Source organism: Taudactylus pleione, unplaced genomic scaffold, assembly GCF_031769625.1.
Source record: "Taudactylus pleione unplaced genomic scaffold, aTauple2 ptg000179l, whole genome shotgun sequence".
Classification (NCBI taxonomy): domain Eukaryota; kingdom Metazoa; phylum Chordata; class Amphibia; order Anura; family Myobatrachidae; genus Taudactylus; species Taudactylus pleione.
The window spans coordinates 3552701-3577008 of NW_028284581.1; the positions used below are offsets into that span (position 1 = coordinate 3552701).

Here is a 24308-nt window from a genome sequence, read left to right on the forward strand (position 1 = left end):
GATATCACACAACAACAAATCCATCCAACATATGGAACAAACTGAACAGGCAGGCGAAGAGCGCTGAGGTGGGCGTCCAGTGTCCCCTGTGGAATCAGAGAAACGGATATACCGGTAAGTACCAAAATCCTATTTTCTCTTTCATCCACTAGGGGACACTGGAGGTGCTTATGCTGGGGACGTCCCAAAGTTTTCCCCATGGGCGGGAGCGCTATGAGGAACCTGCAGTACAAGGCGGCAAAACATGATGCTGAAGCTGCAAATGTATCAATTCTATAAAACTTCACAAAAGTGAGCACCGAAGACCAAGTGGGCGCACAGCACAATAGTAAAGTAGAGGCACCCCTATGTGCCGCCCACGACGTACCCACAGAACGTATGGAATGAGCCAACACAGACATAGGAGGCTGACGATCATTGCTGACATGAGATTGACAGATTGTCAGTCTAAGCTAACATGCCAACCCTGTTTGGACGCTGGCCAACCCTTCCGAACAGCCTTATAAAAAGGACCAAAAAAAAAAACAACAACAAAAAAAAAAAAAACTACTCACTCACGTAAGGACACCGTCCAAGCAACAGAGGTGGAGAGCTATAACCACATCCAGGGTATACATAGTAAAATAATAGGAAGGAAAGTAGCTTGCGTCCTGAGCCCCGCCCTATCATCATGAAACACAAGGCTTATAAAACAGAGCCCCCAAATCAAACCCCTACGAGCCGTAGCCAAAGCCCGGAGGAGGACAGTCTTCCAAGACAAATACTTAATGTCAACCTCTTGGGAGGTTCATGGAAGACTGAAGAAACAAAAGTACCAAGTATAAGACTTAAGGAGCCATAGGTGGTACAAAGGGTGGCTGCACCCGCAACACCCCCTGAAGAAAATCTGCGTTGCAGAAATCTGCACTTTTAATGATCCTAGGCGAAGACTAGAATCTAATCCCGTTCGGAGAAGTAAAAATGGAACACCCTTGACGGAAGGCCCCGACTAACACCATATGATAGAAGAGCGCCAGATGCAATGATAATGCGCATCCAAAGCCAGTTTCCTGGAGCGAAGCATGGTGGGAATAACAGAGTCTGGGATGCCCTTCCATCTAAGATATCGGATTCAAGAACCACCCCGTTCCACGCAGTTGTGCTAAGTTGGGGTGAACTAAAGGACCCTGCTGCAGAAGGTCCGGATGAAGAGGAAGCAACCCGGAACGACTGCCAAGAAGGACCGAAGAACCAACTCCTCCAAGGCCAGTTTGGTGCCACGAGAATGACTAAGGCCGACTAGTGTTTTATTCGATTTAGTAGACAAGGAATTAGTAGTATCGTCAGTCCATGGAACTGTTAGGGCGTCGACAGCCTCTGCCTGCGGATCCAGAGTTCTTGACACGTATCCTGGTCACTTATGTTTAATCGAGATGCCATGAGGTCCGCCTGAGGACGACCCCAGTGCGTGAAATACATGTGGGTGAAGCTTCCATTCCCCGGGATGGATATCCTGGTGAGTTAGGTAATCTGCTTCCCAGTTGTCCACTCCCAGGATGAATACTGCAGACAGGATTACTGACTGACTCTCGGCCCACTAGAAAATCTGAGATACTTCTCACATGGCCACACTACTTCGAGTGCCGGCCCGGCGGTTAATGTAAGCGACAGCCGTCGCGTTGTCTGACAGAACTCGTACCAGACAGGACCTTAGAAACTGCGCTGCTTCTAGCCGAGCATGGGAAACTGCTCAGAGTTCCAACACATTTATGGGCCACCGTCTTTTCTGTAGGGACCACCCATGAGAGTAATAGTCGAGGACCATAGTTCACCATCCTCCGTGCTGGCGTCTGTCGTATCCACCAGAGGAGTGCCACCCTGGTTGCCGGGGCCAAATGGATCAGTTGATTTAGATGCAGGTGAGACCCTGATCCCTGTGTTAGCAGGGCCAGCTGGAACACTCGGGAGTGGAATTGTCAGAATTGTAGTGCCTTGAAAGCAGCTACCATCTTCCCCAAGAGACGAAGACCGAGAAGCAAGGACACCCTCCTTGGTCTGAGGGCTAGCTGAAAGAGCAGCCGGATGCCAAGTCTTCCAAAAGGAAAAACCTCTGTAGGATCATCCCCAGAACTGGAGTCTTTGGGACGGACTCGGATTGGGTTTCTTGAAATTGATTATGTCAGTGAGGCATGGTCCAAGAGAAGTGGTCCGATGGAGCCTTGATTAACATGACAGACATAATTTTAGTGAAAACACGGGGAGCCGATGATAACCCGAACGGCAACGCTCGAAACTGATCGTGAGTTTGCAAAATCGCAAAATGCAGTAAAGCCTGATGCGGTTCCCAATTTGGGACATGGTGATGCACATCCTTTATATACAGAGAAATGAGGAACTCTGCCGGTTCGAAGCTTGCAATGACAGACTAAAGTGACTCCATAGTGAAACGATACAGCTTCAGATACTGTTTGAAGACTTTAGGTTTAACAGGGGCCTTGTCCGTGGACACCGGCAGACTCGTAAAGAACCACCGATGGAGTGGAAACCTCACGGAAAGCTGCTTGCGAATCCACGGATCTAAAAGAGGTCTGGTTCCAAGCTTGTTGAAAAGTCTGTAAGCAAGGTCCCATCGCAGGAGATCCCAGGTGGGATGGGAGACAGTCAGCCACCTGTTGGTCAACTCGTCTTTGATCCTGTCGACGTGTAACTGTATGTGGGCGACCTCTACCTCTGCCACCCCTAATGTGCGAGGGGGTACTTCTGGCCCTTTAACGAAAGGGATGCATGAAAGGAATGAAATAAGGGACCAGTGTAAGTCCTCCTGGGTGACGGAGCATTCTAAGGAAGGAAAGAAGACTTACCCCCAGTGGTTTGGGATATCCATTTTTTTCAGTTCTGGACTAAAAAGCACATCACCTGTGAACCGTAGACCCTCAACTGCCCGTTTGGAGTCTGCATCCGCCTGCCAAGAGCGCAAACAGAGAACTCTGCGGCAGAAACAGCAGAAGCGGACATACGAGCACTGATCTGACTGATATCATGTAAACTGCTGACTCACGGAGAGTTCTGCTAGTAATCGTAACTCTGCTCTAGAAGTATCCAAGCCCATAATCAACTGGTCCACCCAGCAATTACAGCATTGTTAACCCAGGCGCTAACAAGCGTAGGCCTAAATTGGGCTGCTGCTGCTGTAAATGGATCGCGGTGTTTATTCCAACCTGCGAGCAGAAGAGTTGGAGAGCCACAGTAGTATTATATGATCAGTAGGCAGAGGAAAAACAGCCACACACACACACACACACACAACTATGTCAAAACGCTGCAAACCTTTACTGACTGATGCAGGAAGTGCTGCGACTTGTCCAGCAATCAGCCTATAGGCAGCCACAAGACTATAACCAATCACATCGCTGGTTACGCGAGTGGCCCGGCAAAGGAATAGTTATTTCCTTAAAAAAAACAAAACGAAAAAACAAATGCAATCTACTGGAGGAGGTGTTTTCCACTGTTCCATCATGGATAATGGAAATGGATAGCCAGAAGGGAAACAATGTGGATTTGGAACCGCTTATCCAGTTGTTTCCAGGCCACAGAGAGCTTGTCTAGAAGCGGTTGTGTGAGCTGCAGGAACTACTTCCTCAGTTAGATTAAGGATCTGCCTGACAGCTAGAATTTTAAGGCTCCACCCCGAGTGACAGATTCTAAATCCGGCAGCGCGGAGCTGCGAGGGGTTCCTCATATGACTGGAGGACAGTCGGCAGAGGACGCTCACTGCAGGCTTATGATAGGCAGTGGAGGACAATGTAGAAGCGGTACACATAATCTGTACCAGTCCAGATATTTGGTTAACCCTCCTATTAGCCGTCAATTCTGACGTTACAGCCGTCATAACTCCTGCTATGTCAGCGGCCCATGGAGGAGTAGGCGATACAGTAATAGCCACAGAGGTGTATAATATATATATATATATATATATATATATATATATATATATATATATATATATAAATAAAACAGGAACACCCGGAGGAAACCCACGCAAGCACAGTGAGAACATACAAACTCCACACCTAAGGGCCGTAGCGGGACCCACGACCTCAGCGCTGTGAGGCAGCAATGCTAACCATTACACCATCTGTGCTGCCCCTTGTGTCACTAAACAAGCATCACATAACGTGGTGTCAACAGCAATTGGCTTAGTTTGTCGTTACATTTAGAACAGCCAAACATTTTCTGATAATTGGTATACACACACAGCCACTCAAACAGAATCAGTACAGAGACAGATGGCTAGTGGGAAACAGAGGAGGAAGTTCACACCACTCCCTCCCAATAATTCAGATTCCCTGGACCTTGTACACCCCAGTATTATCTTCACAGACCCTTTTGGAAAGGATCCTGTAGAAGGGGTGTGTGCCAGGAGATAATCCTTCTGCCCACACTGTGTGGCTTCTGCACTCTCCTGTAATGTGGAGAGATGCAGGTAGTGTGTTAGAAACGGCAGCCACGCTGTTGTAACAGCCGCTTGCCGCGTATAGAGAGAGCCCGCTCATTAGACTCCGCCCCCTTCCTCCTCCTGAGGCATGCAGCCTGTGTACCGCTGGCTGCAACACCTGTCAGCCCCTCTACAGCCCGCGATGTTCTAAACTAGCGGGGAGAGGGGAGACTTAGTAGATAGAAAGCAGTGCTGTTGTGCTGCTCTAAAAAAGCGTCGGGAAGCAGGGCGGGAGACGGGGGATGCGCAGCTGAGTGTACTCACTGCGCTCCCTCAGAGGTCTTTTCTCTCGTTCAACTCAGCACTTCTTCTTGTGACCTTGTCACTGTGTAGAAGTGTGCTGTGGCGATAAGGAGCTGCCAGTTGCTTTTAGGATAAGCACTGTGCACTCCTTCCTGCTCTACTAAGAACAGGGCGCCAGGTACCCGGACCCCACCTTTAGAGAGGTGGCGAAGGGTACCTAACAGTGTAAAAGATGTAGTAAAAAAAAAAAAAAACTAACCTAAATTAAAATAAAAATGAAATGTATTGCTGGAGCACAGCAGATTGTGACCAGCTCCATGAGGCACATTTTCTAAACTGAGGGCTGGTGGGGAGGAGCTTCACACTTCTAAATTATTTAAAGTGCCAGCTCCAGCTATCCACACCTCTATACCCCAGCGTAAGCACCTCCAGTGTCCCCTAGTGGATGAAAGAGAAAAAGCCTATTATAAAAAGGGAATCCCCTGGTATTATACATTTTTGTTTCTTATGGTCTTCATTTGAGTGAGCTGAAAAAATACAGTAAATTCACACAAAACAGTGAGGGTGAACCAGATCAGGAGGTACTAAATCTGCCTAGTATCATCTAAGACTCCACAAACTACTCCCCTAACAATCCTATAGGACAGGAGAAAGCCACAACTAGCATTCTAAACCACTTCAACACATTAATGAGGCAATACACAGAGAAACACCTCATGGTTTAATTTCCTTCATGTTTATTTCAATTCAACATCCTACAGAGATGCGTGGAAGATAGTCAGACTTAGGGGTATATTTACTAAAGTGCAGATTTTTAGAAGTGGAGTTGTTGCCCATAGCAACCAGCTTCTAGTTATCTTCTAGAATAGGGGCAGACAATAAGTGCCCCCCCCCAGGTGTTTTAGAACTACACATCCCAGCATGTCCTGCCAGAGTTTTGCTATTTGGCCACGTTAGAAAAGTTGCAATGCATGCTGGGATTTGTAGTTCAACAGCTGGAGGGCCGCTTATTGCCCACCCGTTCTAGAAGGTGATAAATAGAATCTGATTGGTTGCTATAGGCAACAACTCCAATTCTAAAAACCCGCACTTTTAATATACTCATTAGTCTGATTCTTTTGATGAGAAATTCTAAACCATGTTTTAATGCTTTCTAACAAAAGTTATCAAGCTTTCCAATAGATAACATTGTTTCACAGTATTAATATAAGAAGCAGGATTCCATTTTTTTTTTTTTTCATTAAAACCAAAAACCTAGTTTTAGTCCAACCCTGATAAAATATAAAAAGAACTCGAACATAGTTCTTCATGGTAGTGCTTACTTTTCCTGTAGATTTTGGCTCCATGAGGAAATTCAAAATTCTGGAAATCAACTCTGTGTTTGGACCAGATATTTCCAAATCAAGAACCGCACATATACTTTTCAAATCATTTTTCTTTGCCCTAGAAAAATTAAAATGTATAAAAAAAAAATAATAATTTAAAAGTAGTAGAAATTCTAATTCTTGAGATTATAAATAAGTATTCCATAATAGAATACTCACCTTTTAAGCAGTTCTTCCTTCTTTTTATATTGTTGGCTTCCTTTCTCAAAAGAAAATCCATTGAACTGGCCAATGGTCTTCTTTAAAAGGTTGATCTAGAGTAAAAAATGTTGCATACATTTCTAAAATGTAAATGGCCTTGCATTTTTTGGTAATCTTTCAATAAACTATATACTGTAGATGTCTTGCAGGTCATAGGTATGAAAAAATAATAATTTACAGGGGATTAAAACTTACCTTAGTTAACTCTCTTTCTTCGAAGTCCATAGGGTCCACAGGGAGACATTGGGGTGTAGGTGACACCTGGAGGACCGGACACCACCTGTAAAGTTTTTCAATCCCAGGATGCTTCAGTCCTTCCCTCTATACCCCGCCCACAGCTTGAGGACACTTCAGTTTTGTTAAGCCCAAGGCAGGAGCAGGATAGGAAAGAAGGAAGAGTGGTACACTGAAGAATCACTCAGGCAGAGAAGGAAACAAGTGACCAGGAGAAGAAGCCCATAGAAGCTAGGAGCGTCAGGGCAGATGGCCTGTGGACCCTATGGACTTCGAAGAAAGTTAACGAAGGTACGTTTTACCATAACTCTCCATTTCTTCTTCAGGGTCCATAGGGCTCCACAGGGAGACATTGGGGATGTCCCAAAGCAGTTGTTCAAGGGCGTGAAAGCTCCTAAGCTGAAAGAAAAACCCAACGCCTGAAGAAAGCATCCTCAGAGGCAAATGTATCAAAAGCATAAAACCTGAGAAAGGTGTGGACAGAAGACCAGGTGGCTGCCTTGCATAGCTGTTTAGCTGAGGCACCACACCGGGCTGCCCACGAGGGACCCACAGAGCGAGTAGAATGAGCAGATACTGAACCAGGCATAGGATGGCCAGTCTGCGTGTAAGCCTGTGAGATAGTCATGCGAATCCATCTGGCCAAAGTGTTTGTTAGCTGGCCATCCCTTCTTGTGGAATCCATATATAGGACAAAGAGGGGGTCAGATTTCCTGATGGAAGTAGTGCAGTCCACGTAGATCTTCAGATCATGGACCACGTTCAATGAGGCCTCACCTGCCGAGAGTTCTTATGAATTAAATTCCGGAGCCACAATTTCCTCAATCAGGTGGAAGCGAGAAACCCTATTGGGAAGGAAACCTGGGAGTGTACAAGGAACAGTGCTGTCCTGATGAAATATTAAAAGGAGGGAGCGTCGTCAAAGCACCCCTAAATCCGATACCCAACAGGCAGATGCTATAGCCAGAACAAACAAACAAGTATTTGCAGTGAGCTACTTGACATCCACTGATTCCAGGGATTCGAATGGACGTTCCTGAAGTGCTTGGAGCACCACTGAAAAATCCCATTGAGCACAGGAGGAACAAAGGAAGGTTTTATACGTAGAACACCTTGCATGAAGGTGTGAACATCCGGTATAGTAGCAATTCTGCGCCGAAACCAGATAAAACAAAATAGACCTGCACTTACAGAGATGCTAGGCGGAGGCCTAGATCCAGTACAGCCTGAAGAAAGGCGAGAATTCGAGAAACCTTAAAGACTTGCAAGGCATAGTTTCTTGAAGCACACCAGTGGAAACATGTATTCTGTGGTAAATCCTGGCTGAGGCCGGTTTACGTGCTCGGCGCATGGTCTGGACCACAGAGTTGGAGAAAACCTTAACAGTTAGGAGGGATGTCTTAAGAGCCATGTCATTAAAGACAGACAGTCTAGGTCCGGATGTAGACATGGACCCTGAGACAACAGGTCTACTCGTAGAGGAAGTTGAAGAGGAATGTCTATGGAGAGCCTTTGAAGATCAGAGTACCAATGACGTTTTAGCCAAGCCAGAGCTATGAACAGGACTGTGCCCCCCTCCTGTCTGTACTTTGGAAGCACTCGAGAAAGTATGTATATTGGAGGGAAGAGTTATGCCAAATGGAAGTTCCATTTCACCGACAATGCGTGTATGAAGACCACATCGGGGTCCTGTGTTCTGGCCCCATAAAATTGGAAGTTTGTTGTTGTGTCTGGAGGCCGTAAGAGCCACTTCCAGAAGACCCCATTTGTCCACTAGAAGCTGAAAGACTTCTGGACGCGGAAGCCATTCCCTTGCATGCACGTCGTGACGGCTGAGAAAATCCGCTTCCCAATTGAGAATCCCCGGGATGAACACTGCAGAGAAGGCTGGGAGATTCCATTTGGCCCATGTGAGAATGCAGGACACTTCTGTCATTGCTGACGAACTTAAAGTGCCCCCTTGTTGATTGAGGTAGGCCACCGCCGTGGCATTGTCGGACTGAATTTGTACTGGCCTGTTTTTCAGAATATTCTGAGCCAGGGTGAGAGCTCTGTAGATGGATCGAAGTTCCAGGATATTGATTGGTAACACTGCCTCGACTGGGGACCATCGGCCTTGTAAGGACTGCTGACCTGTTACTGCGCCCCACCCTCGGAGGCTTGAAGTCTGTGGTGATGAGAGCCCAGTTCGGGACGACCCTTGTTCAAATGGGAAGTCTGCTAGGGACAGGTGAACCTCTGGGGGGAGACTCATCATCTGGGATTTGAGTAGAAGGGGTAGCCCGTTCCACCTGGAGAGGATCAGGTGTTGTAGGGGCCTGGAGTGAAACTGGGCAAACTCCACCATGTCGAAGGTGGACACCATTGATCCCGAGGCCCGCATTGCAGAGTGAATTGACATTCTGCACTTGTGGAACAGTCTGCGTAGTCTGTGCTGGATTGCTGAAATCTTGTCCACTGTTAAGAAGATTCTCTGAACTCGAGAGTCCAGGAGGGCTCCCAAATGTACCATCCTTTGAGATGGTGTTAGAGAAGATTTTTTCCAGTTGATCAGACAACCGTGCATTTGAAGAAAGGCAATGGTTACCTGTAGATGGTGGTGAGGAGTCTCTGTGGAGCTGGCCAACAGCAAGAGATCATCCAAGTATGGGAGCAGTCTGATCCCTTCACGGCGAAGAGAGGCCGCCATAACTGCCCTATTCATTTTGCCATACTGAAAGGCCGAACAGCATATCCTAAAATTGGTAATGTTGCTGTAGTATAGCAAACCGGAGATATTGTTGATGAAAAGGTGCTATAGGTACATGTAGGCAAGTGTCCTGAATGTCTAGAGATACCATAAAAACCCCAGGCTCCATAGCTAGGATAATGGAATGGAGGGTTTCCATATGAAACCTGGGCACCCTGATAAACTTGTTCAGAGATTTGAGGTTAAGGATAGGCCGATTAAATCCATTGGGCTTCTGAACTAAGAAAAGGGTAGAATATTAGCCCTTGCCCCGTTGTGAGGAGGGGAGCCAAATTAATACTCCTGAATTCAGTAAAGACTGAATGGCTTTTTGGAGTAGCAAAGCCTTGGTTGGGTCAGATAGATGTCCTGTTCAAAAGAATTGCTTTTGGGGTGTGTGTGTGTGAGTTGCTTTGCCTCAAGAATGAGGGGGCGTTTCCATGGGAGACCACTTCCCTTACCAACGCATCTGACGTGGTTTGATGCCAAACCTGGGTGAATTGGAGAAGTCGTCCTCCCACCCTGGGAGTCCCCAGGGTATGGCCCGCCCAGTCAGGCTGTAGGCTTGTCCTCAGACTTGGCAGGTGGACGTCTAGTAGCCCAGGCCTGTTTGGCCCTAGGATTTGAGGCCTTGGTTTATGTTTGATGTCGTGGAAAAGGCTGACCCTTGGCTTTTCCATGAGGGTGAAAGCACCAAAAGGATGACGTCCGAGGCTTTGCATTATATGCAAAGGGCAGAAACGCCGTCTTGTTAGCCGCTAAAGTAGTTACAAATTTATCCAATTCTGGAACAAATAGGATGTCTCCTGCATAAGACAGAGACTAGAGCCTGTTTTGATTTGGAATCTGCTTTCCAGGAACGTAGCCAAAGAATACAGCGGGCCACTACCGAAGTGGCAGATATCCTGGAGGCCAGGAGAGCCATATCCATAGATGCTTCATCTAAGTAGGAGGCTGCATCGCTAATGTGAGAGATATGTAGGACAGCAGTTCCCTCGAATGCATCAGGGGAAAAGTCTTTTCTAGGGCCTCTGCCCAACTCCCAATGGCTCTTGCCGCCCAGGCCGTAGCCCTAGCAGGACGAGTAATAGCTCCTGTAAGAGTATATAGATTTAGGACAAGTTTCTATATGTCTATCTGTGGTTTCCTTCAAGGAGGTTGCAGCATGAATGGGTAAGGTGGCATTTTTAACCAGATGTGTTACATGAGAATCCACTGTTTTGGAGACTACCCATTTAATACAAATCAGTAGCTGGAAGAGGGTAAAAAGGAACTGAAAAACTGCGTGCTTTCTTCTGAGCGGGTTCATCCTTTTCCATTTGTAGAATAGTTTTAACAGCTCACAAGAGCAGGTATATTTAGTTTAGAGGGTGGCTCCTCTTCTCGAGATGGAGTCAGAGTGAGAGAGATCTGCATCTGCTGCCTCCCCAGATGATATCTTCCCAATCTACAAAGTTATCTGATTCTGAGATATCATAGTACGTTTAGTAGGCCTAGTAGGTAACAGGTTTTTCTTTTTGCTGCATTTGCTGAAAAACCATAGTGGTATTAGCCAAACTCTGTACTGAGGTATACAGTATGTCTACCCATGGGGGAGGCAAAGGATTTGCAGGGAGTACCTGCTGTGGCAATCCCATAGGGGGAGCTACCACGGGGACTACTACTTGGTCTGCAAGTAGTGCCAGCATTTGTGAAAAGGTAGCCCAGGGTGGGTCCTGAGGGAGAGACACTGGGGCTAATGGGCCTGGGGCTGTGTAACACAGAGACCATCCTGAATGAGGTCCAAAGTGCAGACACATGAACTTTCAACGAAGCAAGGTGTAAACCTAAGTCCAATCCAGACTGAAGGAACACCAAAATTCTAGAAAGACGAAAACGCTTGAGGGTCGTAGTTTTTGAACTCTCCATTGAAATAAGTATGCCACACCCTGTAGTAAATCCTCGCGGAAGCAGGCTTGCGTGCCTGTAGCATTGTGCTGACGACTGAGCTGGAAAAACCCCAAGCCCTTAAGACTGATGTCTCAAGAGCCACGCCGTCAAAGATAGATGACCCAGATTCGGGTAAAAGCAGGGCCCGAGACAACAGGTCCTGACGTTGATGCAGAAGAAACAGAACGTCGATGGATAGGCCCGAAGATCGGAGTACCAGGGACGTCTGGGCCAAGCCGGAGCCACTAGCAGATGCGTGCCGCCGTCCTGTTGAATTTCTGAAGGACTCGAGGCAGCAAGGCTATCGGAGGGAAAAGCTACGCCAGCTGAAATGTCCATTTCACAGTCAGCGCGTCCCCCAGGCTTGCACCGGCGTCTTTTATCCTGGACCCGTACACAGGCAATTTGCGATTGTGATGGGAGGCCATGAGGTCCACCTCCGGCAGTCCCCACTTGTCCACGAGCAGTTGAAATACACCTGGGTGAAGGGACCATTCCCCGGGATGCACGTCGTGATGGCTGAGGAAGTCCGCTTCCCAGTTGAGAACCCCTGGAATAAAGACTGCCGAGATGGCCGGAAAGGTGGCAAGACAGGATGCGTGACAACTCCAACATTGCAGCTCGACTGCGAGTCCCCCCTAGACGGTGATGTATGCCACTGTGGTGGTGTTGTCGGACTGAACTTGCACTGCCCTTCCGTGAAGAGCATGACCGGACAACTGGAATTCCCTGTATACGGCCAGAAGTTCCAGAATATTGATGGGGAGAACAGCTTCTTCCACCGTCCAACAGCCCTGAAGTGAAAGGGGACCCGACACCGCCACCCAACCCCGAAGACTGGCATCAGTCGTGAGCAGGGCCCAGTCCGGAATCCAAAAGGGGCGGCCCTTGGTGAGATTAGTTGTCAACAATTTCAGGTTGAGAATGGGTCGATGAGACCCATTTGGTTTTGGAACCAGAAATAAAGAGTAGTAACCCGTCCCGCGTTGAGATTGCGTAACAGGAACAACAAGCCCTGTTTTCAGCAAGGACTCTATGGCTTCCTGGATCTGCAATGCCTTGGTCTTGTCTTGGGAAAGACTGGTGCAGAAGAACTGTTGAGGGGGTCTGTACCGGAAGGACAGAGCCTACCCCTGAGAGACCACTTTTTGTACCCAAGCATCCGTGGTGGTATTGCACCAGCACTGGGCGAATTGAAGAAGTCGACCCCCCACTCTGGGATCCCCCGGAGAGAGGCCCGTCCCATCAGACATATCTTCGGGCTTGGAAGCAGGGCGTCGAATGTCATGTGGTGGCATTAGTGGTTTATAAGGTAAGAATATTTGTTGTATATATTTATTGTCCTGAAGACAGTATGTAATATACTGAAACATTGACTTGTTGCGTGTTGTGATTATTTTGGGATGCTGAGTGCCGCACTAATGGCTGTATATTTTGTGTGCATCTTTGTTTGTTACACACTGTGAGGGCACCAGACAGTTTCATTTTTCATAAGGAGTGCCACACACACACACAAACCCCCCCCCCCCTCCCCCCTCCGGGTGCAGCACTTGTGGACTCGTAAATAAATCAAACAGCACAGCCAGTTCAGCAATGTTTAGGGATTTATTTGCCAGTCTTCAGGATACAAATAAACCACCACCATATAAGTACTAAAGACATACCTTAAATGCCAATTACCTCCTCTCTAGATGCTCTCAAATGTGAAGAATGTATATACAGATCAATGTACATTGCAAAAAGACATTCAAATTCAGATGGTCATTCAGTCCCTTAGGTTTCAGTGTCCAGAATGTGAATCTATTTGGCTTCTAGACACAGCAATTTTTATGCCGGTCTCCTCGCCTACCATCTTCTGGGACGTGGTCAATAACCATATGCTTGAAATTCGACATGTTGTGTTTGCATTCAGCAAAGTGCCTGGTTATCGGTTGAGCCGTCCCTTTGCCATTGATGGCAGATCTTATTGCTGATCTGTGGAGTGCCATGCGCTCCTTAGACGAGCGCAAGGTCTTTCCCACATAACAGAGCCGCAAGGACACCTGACTAGGTATACCACATATGTGCTGGAACAGGTAAGTCTGTCGTATTGCATACTTAAGCCCATTATGTGGATGATATAAAAAAATAAATAATGTTCCTACTGTCATATGACTGCAGGTAATACAGTGACTGCAGGTAATACAACATGTACACTTGAAGCATCCATTGTTGTTCTTATGCTTTGTTTCATGGGCTCTCATTATCTCAGTAACATCTGAATGCACTACCCCAGTGGTCTTCAACCTTGACCCTCCAGCTGCTGTGCAACTACACATCCTAGCATGCACTGCCATAGTTTTAGCATACTGTTATAACAAAAAGGTGGCAGTGCATGCTGGGATGTGTAGTTCCACAGTAGCTGGAGGGCCAAGTTTGAAGACCCCTGCACTACCTAGTCCCTTATATTGCTGCCTCTGTTATAGCAAGATCTGATCTTGGTATGCTTCAGGCTGGCAAGGTCCTGGTCTTTCTGTATAACTGGCCAAAGGTCTTTACTGGCATTGTGCATCATGTGTGCTGTAGTATACGTATGCACCCAATTTAAAATATAAGGCTTTCTGATCTAGGGATCCAATCTACCTTCTTCCGTGCCAGGCTTAAAGTTCTTTTTGAATACCCTCTGCATCTGAATTTCTCCATAATTTGGTCCAAATCCCTATTCAGGACATCAGGATCACTTGTGATTCACTTTACCCTGAGGAGCTGCAAGTATGGTAGAGCCCTGATCGTTGCCTGTGGGTAAAAACTGTTCGCCCGTAGCAGCGTATTCCTATCCGTAGATTTGGAAAAAAAAAAGTCTTAGAGATTTTATTATCCTTGATTGAGATTGACACATCTAGGAACGATATTTCTTCCAAACTCGCATGATAGGTGAATTTGATGGAATGATCTTGCTTATTGATATCTTCAAATAGATCCTGAAACTCACAATAACCACCTCTCCATAACAATATCACGTCATCAATATAACGTCTGTAGAACAGGGTCTTCTCCCTCGTATTTCTATTGGAGAACATTTTTCTACACTGGCCATATAAGTATTCGCATACGTGGGTTCCACGTGTGACCCCATAGCACACCCCATGTTCTGTAGAAAGTACTGGCTATTAAAAGTAGAAATAAATCCTCCTGAGTGACATATCCAAAAGCGTCAGAAAGAAATCAATTTTAGGACCCTTATATAGATAAGGAATTAACAATGAATAACAGCATCAATTCCTCCCTCATGGGGGTTATTTGTGCACGATGGACATAATCAGTTTATACACCAAATGTTAAGGGGCAATTCCCACAATTCATCCAAACCTAGGAGATCTGTAGTGTCCCCCTGATTGTACACAAGGCTACAGGTGGTAGTCCAAGTATTTCAAGATGTTACTGAACAAAGAATCCCTTGCAGATACTATAGGACATCCCGGAGGAGCAGTTAAGCGCTTATGTATCTTCGGTAGTGAATAAAGTAACGGTACCCTAGGGAATTCTATTCTCAAAGTCATAAATCTGTATCAATAACACCACCATTTAAAGCTGCAATGAGTAAATGATCTATCGGGTCTTCATTTAGTAATGTATAAACTTCTGTGTTGGACAATTAGCAATATATTTCTTCACAATGTTTAGTAACATCCAAAACCACTATCTCACCCCCCTTTATCCGCTGATCTAACAAGGATATCCTTATAAGAGCTTAGATCTTTGAGCGCTTTCCATTCCTCCAGATTCCAATTATTTCTATAGGTGGTAGGTTGTACTTGACTTTAAACAACTAGTACATCCAAGGTTTTCATAAAGCTCTGAACTGAAACATTATTGGAAGGGGGTTCAAATATTTTGTTTAAAAGGACCACATATCTTCAGAGCAGTAGAGGGGTTTTTGTTGTCTAAAACATGCTCTCAGCTTAAGTTGCCTATTTAAGAAAAAATAATCGATCTTCCAATCTAATGAATTTAAGGCATTAGTCGGAACATAACCTAATCCAGTTTAAAACCCTAAATTTCAGTTGGAGTCAAAATATGTTTTGACAAGTTGAATATCAAATGTATTTCTTCAGACTCCTCCCTCCTCTTCCAGAGCCTCTGCTCCCCCCCCCCTCCCCTTTCTGGTATATATCCTGTGGCCCCACGTGCGGCATGGGTTTTCACCGCTAAAGGGGGCTTTGTCCTGTTACTGTAGTGCCTTGGGTGTTAAATTCATCTCCTGATGAAGATTGTCAAATCACCAGGTGAATAATCCTCTTCTAGCCCTGCATCTCGAATTGCCAAAATTTATATCCGTCAAATGTTGTTTGAGAGCTTCCTGACAGCCATCTGTATACTCTCATCTCAACGTAATCCTTATTTACAGTATCAAATTTCTGTTTTCTGAATGCCACTAATTTTCTTTTATAGGCATCTACCTGTTGCTGGAGTTTACTATACCAATCGCCTGTCTGATCTTGTTGGAGCAAAGTTTTTATTTTTACGGTCACAGTCTGCAATTTACTGTCTCATCAGGGTTAATTCCCTCTCAGACTCCTCAACAACCAGTCATCAGGTCCATAGAGCACTTATTAAGCACGGCTATCCATCGCTGTACAAATTCCTTATTGTAACGCCCTATGGTCGGCGTGTTGCGTACTCCCTTGGTATCTTTTTTGCTCCAATATATTCAGACGTGATGCCATTTGAAAAGAACTGCCTCGGTTTCACTATACGAAAAACTGTCTCTCTTATCGGGACATCAGTCCATGCAAAACCACTTGCTTCATCCATGTTGCTGGTCAGCCTGACAGTGTTCCAATACTCAAAATATGTCAGTGTAATATGTTCAGGTACAGTGTCTCCTTCACCTCTCACTGTTCACAATTATAACAGAAAAATAAAAATGTTGTTACTTTAAAAATATAATCTCTACACAAGGTATTCAATTTGTAGAAGAATGTTAGAAATCATGTCGAATATTTCAGGTGAGCATATTTTAGACATTGAGGAACGCATGGCACTCCACAGATCGACAATAAGATCTACCATTTATGTCAATGGGTCGGGATCAACCGATAGCCACGCACTTTGCTGAATGCAAACACACCATGTCGAATTTCAAGCATATGGTTATTGACCAGCTCACAGAAGATGGTAGGCGAGGAAAATGGCATAAAAAATTGCTGCGTCTAGAAGCAAAATGGATTCACATTATGGACACTGTGAAACCTAAGGGACTGAATGACCAGCTGAATTTGAATGTATTTTTGTACTGTACATTGAACTGTATATACATTCTTCACATTTGAGTGATATTCTGTTGTGTAATTTGTTTATGTGATTTACATTGGATTACTCTACCTTTTCAGGATTTATATTTATAGATCAGATCTTATTGCTGGGACTGTAGTGATGGCTCTAGTCAGCATGTCAGATATTTTTAACTTTGTCTTGTATGCTGTTATGGTTTAACACTGTGGATGTCCTTATGCTGTATTAGGTGCAGGCGCCGGGTTACCTAGGTTAACACCACGCTGACAGGCATGGGGGCGGTACTGGGATTCCCAGTTAGTCCAGCATACAGAGCGGGAGGTGCCTGACGGGACACGGCATCTGGAGAGGAGGTAATATCTTTTGCACTTATATGGTTGTTTATTTGTAGCCTGAAGACGGGCAAATAAATCACAAAACGTTGGTGGTAGTAATTATACCCAATCTTAAATAGTAAACCACACTTCCGAAAATGTGTGGGTGTCAGCTCTATCAAGAAGATTGTGATGGTCGGCAATCCACCAAATAAATTTCAGACAATATATAGGGTTGATAAGGAGTGCCTTCCATGCTTAAGATAATATTAGTTGTAAGTAAAGTAAATTAAAAAAAGTATAAGTGTGGTCAAACAAAATGGTTTCAAATTTGTGCAACGCGAGATAGAGAGATAGGAGAAAAGTGCATAATGAAAACTTGATACCTATTGAGGCTAAAGAGCTACGTGTGCTTATTAAAAAATTCCAACAAAGTGCAAAAAGTACACAAAAGTGTAAAGTTTAGATAATCTTTCAATTAGTGAACATATGCAGGTGTATCAAAACTTTTCAGATTAAATTAGATAAAAGATAATACATAAGAACAATTCATTTGATAAAGGTAAACTACAATATATAGAAAAAATATAAGCAAATGGATGAAAAAAAATAAAAATAAAAATTGGGGACACTGATCCTCATCCTAAGTGCTTATCTGAAAAGGATGTTCATGAAGGCAAATGGATAGAGAGAAAATATAAATATATATATATATATATACATACACACACACACACACACATATATATATACATACACACACTATATATATATATATATATATATATATATATATATATATATATACACACACACACACGGTCTGTCTAAAAAGTACGGTGAATGGTCTGATATATCTGTATGCAAGAAGGTCGCTCATTCGCGCCGACATGCATGGACATGTCTGGACGTGGTTAGTATGCTTATGGTTTAAAATGGAGGAATGAGTCCTACACCAGTCAGTATAATCAGTTTTAGGTGCAGATTCAATTTTACATGAACATTTTTATGCCTATTACAGTAGGCAGATGCTGCCTGTATAGTTAATGTGGGAAAGCTCCCGAGATCAGATTCAGTGTCTTCCGGCCATAATTGCATCTGTCCCTTACACTGTAAATATACAGCTTTGCCTCAAACAGATTTGCAGAGAAGCAATAGTATTTATGTAATGTTGTCTATTAGACATGAATTCTCTATTAGTTTTATTTTCCTTTTGCATTCAACACTTACTGTGCCCATTCGATTAAAAAGAAGGCGGTGTAAAAGTCGCAACTCTTCACATCTTTTCTTCTTTAAGAAATAATTAATTCGTTCGATATCGTACAGCTTTTGCCCCTTTCCTAGAAAAGGGAAAATTCTATTACACAAATATGGTGTTTAGGCTGAATCAATCCTTCAATTGAAATAAGAACTATTCTCACAAATATTTGGAAAGGAAATAGTTTTCAGAGGTAACACAGGAGCAGTTTTTGCTTCCTTTTACATGCTAGTCAGGGTTGAAGTTTGCGCTTGCCATTTTTAATATAAAGGCCTTCAAGAAGAGATTGTGCTAATTAGCTCTCTGCCCGTATTTTCCTCTACTTTCGACACAAGTTACATTAAGGACCTGCTGCAGAACAATTAGAAAAAGATCACACGGTTTAATTTAAACTAGATTTGTAATGCAGTGATCAGGGGGAAACAAAGACATGACCTAAGATGTAAAACATTACACAACTCATGGATATCCAGCTACTCTGAAACTACAAGTCTCGGGATACCCAAACAGCATCAAATGAGCATTTTACATCTTATGCAACCTGTTGCTTGTTAGATATTTTGTGAGACTGCAACTTCAGGTTGCTTTTGCTCTATAGTGTGTTCATGCAAGTCCTACTACATGCTATCTGGGGGAGTAGAGTAGCAGGGTCCAGCCGATGTGCAGGTGGCTTGGGGATGGATATACAAGCACTTCACAAGACCTCCTCCTCTTCACAAGAGGTCACAGTCATTGTGCAGAGCACAGTGCTTTGCCATTACTATACGAGTAGAAATTGGGGACATCACTAATATGACTAAAAATCACCATTAGTTTGAGGACAGACATCACCAGTACAGATGAGACATCAGCACCACAAGTAGTGAGGGCCAATGGGAGGAAAATTTACTGTCCCACATCTCTGCGTAGGCTTCAGCAGCAAACGTAAGGGGGTGGGGTAAGTTTTAACTGGCATATATAAAGGCACATGGGAAGGTAAATTATGATGGGACTCAAAGTGAGGTAAGCGCTCAAATTTTGTTAATGATGGGTCCCTGGGACCCACATAATTATGAACTTAAACTGTGCGATCACTAACCAGGACATTACAGAACTCCTTATGGCTTTAAGATCCACACTTATGGCTCAATTTAAAAGGCTCTGCAGCACTGTACATAGGCATAACACATACAGATTACATGGGCATAAGGTGAACAATTTAGACAGGTACACAAATTACAAAGCACAAATGACAAACGTAGCAATTGCAGAGAGCCAGCTCTGCTTACAAGAGCTTATATTCTAAAAGGGAAATGGGTTGACATAAGAGTGGGGTGTAAATTTTGGAGAATCAGAAGAAGGGGTGGTAGGCTACAGTGATTAGGTGAGTTTTTAGGGCACATTTAAAATCTGGGAAAATAGGCACATTTTGGAGTGTGGGAAGAGATCCAGAGCATGGAAGAAGTCATCATGGTGGAGCGTGGGTGAAAAATAAGTTGCATCTGCAGGATGGTGATGGGGGTGCGAGTAATCAAGGGCTTTGGAGAGGAGCTTGAAGTTGATGAAGTACATTGGAGCTAGTGGAGTGACTGAAAGGGGGAAAGTGGAGGCTGAGTGGCAGGAGACTAGTACAACTCTCTTTAGTAATGTAGCCAATGTCTCATGGTAAAATGGTTAATGGGCTAGCCGATCCTCACGTAAAGGAAGGCTTCACTACGGACCCAATGTCTTGTGAATTGCCCCTGTGCCACAAGCATTTTGGCCACATGAACCTTTATGTTTTAGAAAATGTGGGACAGAATAGCTACTGGTGGCAACAAATAATTTATATTGTAATCCCACTGGACCATAACAGCATCTACAAGAAATGCATGGAGATCCCTGGTCATTCAGCTAGACACCATCATGTCAATGTCTAGCTGACCCAGTCAGTCCACAATCTGCTGAAAGTTTTCCTGTCTGTGGCACAACTCTTGTAGGTGCAGGACGTGCCTTGAGAGATGGTCAACATCACAGTTTTCCACCCCTGGAATGAACATTGCCGGTACTCGCCATTACAACAGCTCAATTCTATAACGAAAAATGTCAGCCTTGAACGAGGTTATCAACCAGAAGAAGTGAGCAACGCAGTCACAAGGATCTGGAACAGACTTTAATGAGAAATTGCAAACTGCAGGCTTCAAAAATTGAGATCAGAAAACCCCCCCCCAAAAAACACTTTGCTGTCAAATGCAAACGAAGAACACCCATCACTGGGAAGCTACCACATTGAATTTCTGGTCATTGATAATCCAAGCATGGGCCTTTTAGCAAGGATCCTGTGCAGAGTTAGGGATTAGGCTTTGAGAGCTGCAGATCATACTCAGATAATGCCTTTTCGATAGATATGAGTTTTTCCTACAGGTTGCATATAAAACATTTGCTGTGTGGCAAATGTCTCCCGTACTGAGCCAGTAGATGGTAGAACATTCAGTTGATAGGGATATACATATGGTGCCTCTTTGCACTTGTACTTTTAAGCATCTAGGTTAACGTCTATTAGCCACACATTGTATGTGACTGCCTGGACAATATGCCCTGGCATGCATAGCACAGATGCAGATTTGGCTGCTGATTAAATGAATCATGTGGAGCAATAATTGTTAGTAAGAGATGTTAGTCATATATCTGGCACATGCTCAGTGCAGTGGAATGCATGTTGTGAGCTGCTACAGGTGCATGGACTGTACAGTGTTTTAGGGAAGTGCTGGGTGATCTGCATATGAAAGGCGGCTGCTGAGAAGCTGGTGGTCTTGAAAATTGGAGAGTGGTCCGAAACATCAACATGCATGCTGACATAAAAGCCTATGTAGTGGTGTGATGATTTACATGTACACGGTGGTATGAATAACAAAATCCTGCTATATTTGAGACATTTTTAAAGTTGAAAAATTATTGAAGTGATTATATTTTATGTGGATTGGTGAGTCCCCTGTTTTTGAGTATGTATATTATAGATGAAAAGTTTCCAACTGCAGAGGAGAGCTGGAAATCAAAGTAACATCTTTATAATAGTGCCTGACCAGACTCTGCAGAACCCCTGCTGTCCTGAAAGTTTAGTGGAAACATGGCCGAACTCTGAAATAGTCAGTGAGGATTTCTATAAAATATTGATGAGAAAACTCACAGGACACTGCACTGAAATAGCATGGCATTGCTACTGAACCTGATGACCCCTGTCCAAGACCACGCTGATGAATGAGGTCAGCAAAAGAGGTGGAGTGTCTGTTACCGTTGCTTACCACCAAGAACCCATGGCAAGCTGTATAAACTGAACAGACTGTGCCAGAAATTTAGTTTCGGTTGGTTCTGCCAGAACAGAGGTGGATCCTATGAGTATCTGTGACAAACAGTCAGCCGTGTAGGCTATCCACACGACACCCATGCTTTACTGTTTTCTGTGCAATGTGGCGAGATATGTTGGGAATTTATATAAAGACACAAAAGCAGCCCCCCAAGTCTTGGTTGCAGGTCAGCCTCCATGGATGAGACAAGAGCATTTTGACTTTAGCTACATTGTTATTATTTGAAACAGGTGGTCAGTGTAGGACTTGCAGATACTGAGGAAGACATGCTGCACATTTCTGCAAGCATTCCGGTATATTGATATTACTCTCCAAAGCCCAGAGATTCCATCAGTAACAAAAATGTCCCTGCAGCTGGCAGGGGAGTGTAGGGTGGAGCTAATGCAAGGGAAGGGATCACTTCAGTACTTTAGAGTCCTGAAAAGTAAAACAAGATTAAAAAAAAAAAAAAAAGTCAAAAAAAAAAAAAAAACACACACACACACAAGGAGGACAAGGATAATAAGGTGCACAAAACTATTTCATTTTTTTAAAACTGCATTTGGGAAGGCATTAACCTTGAATGTTTACTCACCTTCAGATAAGATGGGTTCTTTTTTTAACATTGTCATTTCCAAGGTTAGCCTCTCAACCTTCTTCTTTTCTCTCTTTCCTTCAACAATGAGACTCTTTTCTGAAGGATGAAAAACAGAAGAAATTACACATTTTAAAAAATGTCAATACTGGAAGGGGTGAAAACAAATAAAAGCTTCTTTGCTAGAACTACCCTAATAAGTCTGGCAGTTTAGCAACTATTTTTTTTGCAGGTTAGTGTAAAAAATGGTCATGTAAAAATCTCTCAACCCAGTGCTGCCTCTGTTTCTCTCTTTAGCACACCCCCACCCCTTTATCCCCATTTTGGGAGGTCTTTCTTTACAGAATGTTTTGCTCTACTAAATGTGACCTGTGCATCCCTGAATGCCTCTTTCCTTTATACATTTTTGGTTATGGAAGGGTATAGTGAAAAATATATGGCAAGAATGATACATGAAGGGAGTGAATTCAATTAGCCACGGTACTTTACAGCCGGCTAAGTGATCTCCCGAGATAATTCAATTAGCCCCGAAGCCCGAGCTCATAGTCATGGGGCGTGACCGAATCATGGAGCTGAGGCCACGGCCCCTTAGGGGGAGGGCACACAAGCATTAGCAGCGTTGTACGGGCTGAGTAGTGTGGCATGATCAGGGTGATCGCTCCCACACAAGGAGGAGAGACTATTTGGAGTGTTCTCATTTCTTATACTAGCGCTAGAATTATCCTTAAGATTTCTAGCATGTCTAAATACTATGGGAGAGATTCAATTCAGTGCGCAGTTTACTGTAGTCCATCTAATGGTTTCTTCTGGCACCCTTCTGAGGGTGAAGAAATCCAACTAAAGAGCCGGCAGCGAGGCTGTTTTCCGGCTTAGCGCAGAGCTAACAGACTCACTGGAGGCACTTTAGTCGGAGGATGCCGGTTCTCGCAACTAAACATCCAGGTTAAGTCGTGAGAACCGGCATTCTCAGAGTTAACTGCTTGCTGTCAGAGTAAACATCGCGGTGAATTGAATAGCTACCAACTATTCAACTCCCACTGGATTGAATAGACACCCAATATATATGAGAGAGAGAGAGAGGAAGAGGGGGGGGGAGAGAGAGAGAGAGAGAGAGGAAGAGGGGGGGGGAGAGAGAGAGAGAGAGAGAGAGGAAGAGGGGGGGGAGAGAGAGAGAGAGAGAGAGGAAGAGGGGGGGAGAGAGAGAGAGAGAGAGGAAGAGGGGGGGAGAGAGAGAGAGAGAGAGAGGAAGAGGGGGGGAGAGAGAGAGAGAGAGAGGAAGAGGGGGGAGAGAGAGAGAGAGAGAGGAAGAGAGAGAGAGAGAGAGGAAGAGGGGGGGGGGAGAGAGAGAGGAAGAGGGGGGGGGGAGAGAGAGAGGAAGAGGGGGGGGGGAGAGAGAGAGGAAGAGGGGGGGGGGGGAGAGAGAGGAAGAGGGGGGGGGGGAGAGAGAGAGGAAGAGGGGGGGGGGGAGAGAGAGAGGAAGAGGGGGGGGGAGAGAGAGAGGAAGAGGGGGGGGGAGAGAGAGAGGAAGAGGGGGGGGGGAGAGAGAGAGGAAGAGGGGGGGGGAGAGAGAGAGGAAGAGGGGGGGGGGAGAGAGAGAGGAAGAGGGGGGGGGGAGAGAGAGAGGAAGAGGGGGGGGGGAGAGAGAGAGGAAGAGGGGGGGGGGGAGAGAGAGAGGAAGAGGGGGGGGGAGAGAGAGAGGAAGAGGGGGGGGGGAGAGAGAGAGGAAGAGGGGGGGGGAGAGAGAGAGGAAGAGGGGGGGGGGAGAGAGAGAGGAAGAGGGGGGGGGGAGAGAGAGAGGAAGAGGGGGGGGGGGAGAGAGAGAGGAAGAGGGGGGGGGGAGAGAGAGAGGAAGAGGGGGGGGGAGAGAGAGAGGAAGAGGGGGGGGAGAGAGAGAGGAAGAGGGGGGGGGAGAGAGAGAGGAAGAGGGGGGGGGGAGAGAGAGAGGAAGAGGGGGGGGGGAGAGAGAGAGGAAGAGGGGGGGGGGAGAGAGAGAGGAAGAGGGGGGGGGAGAGAGAGGAAGAGGGGGGGGGAGAGAGAGAGGAAGAGGGGGGGAGAGAGAGAGGAAGAGGGGGGGGGAGAGAGAGAGGAAGAGGGGGGGGGAGGGAGAGAGGAAGAGGGGGGGGGGAGAGAGAGAGGAAGAGGGGGGGGGGAGAGAGAGAGGAAGAGGGGGGGGGGGAGAGAGAGAGGAAGAGGGGGGGGGGGAGAGAGAGAGGAAGAGGGGGGGGGGGAGAGAGAGAGGAAGAGGGGGGGGAGAGAGAGAGAGGAAGAGGGGGGGGAGAGAGAGAGGAAGAGGGGGGGGAGAGAGAGAGGAAGAGGGGGGGGGAAGAGAGAGGAAGAGGGGGGGGGGGAGAGAGAGGAAGAGGGGGGGGGG

General features: G+C 45.5%; 1 protein-coding gene across 1 annotated transcript in view; it reads right to left on the reverse strand.

The window, feature by feature from the left end:
- DEK (DEK proto-oncogene) overlaps positions 1-24308 on the reverse strand; it is a 58911-nt gene that overhangs the window by 13453 nt on the left and 21150 nt on the right. Inside the window, exons 3-6 of the mRNA XM_088475847.1 lie at positions 21938-22036; positions 18013-18122; positions 6262-6356; positions 6040-6160 (exon numbers count right to left, since the gene is read on the reverse strand). Of these exons, the coding sequence (XP_088331973.1) occupies positions 6040-6160; positions 6262-6356; positions 18013-18122; positions 21938-22036 (425 nt within the window). The remainder of the gene's footprint in view (positions 1-6039; positions 6161-6261; positions 6357-18012; positions 18123-21937; positions 22037-24308) is intronic.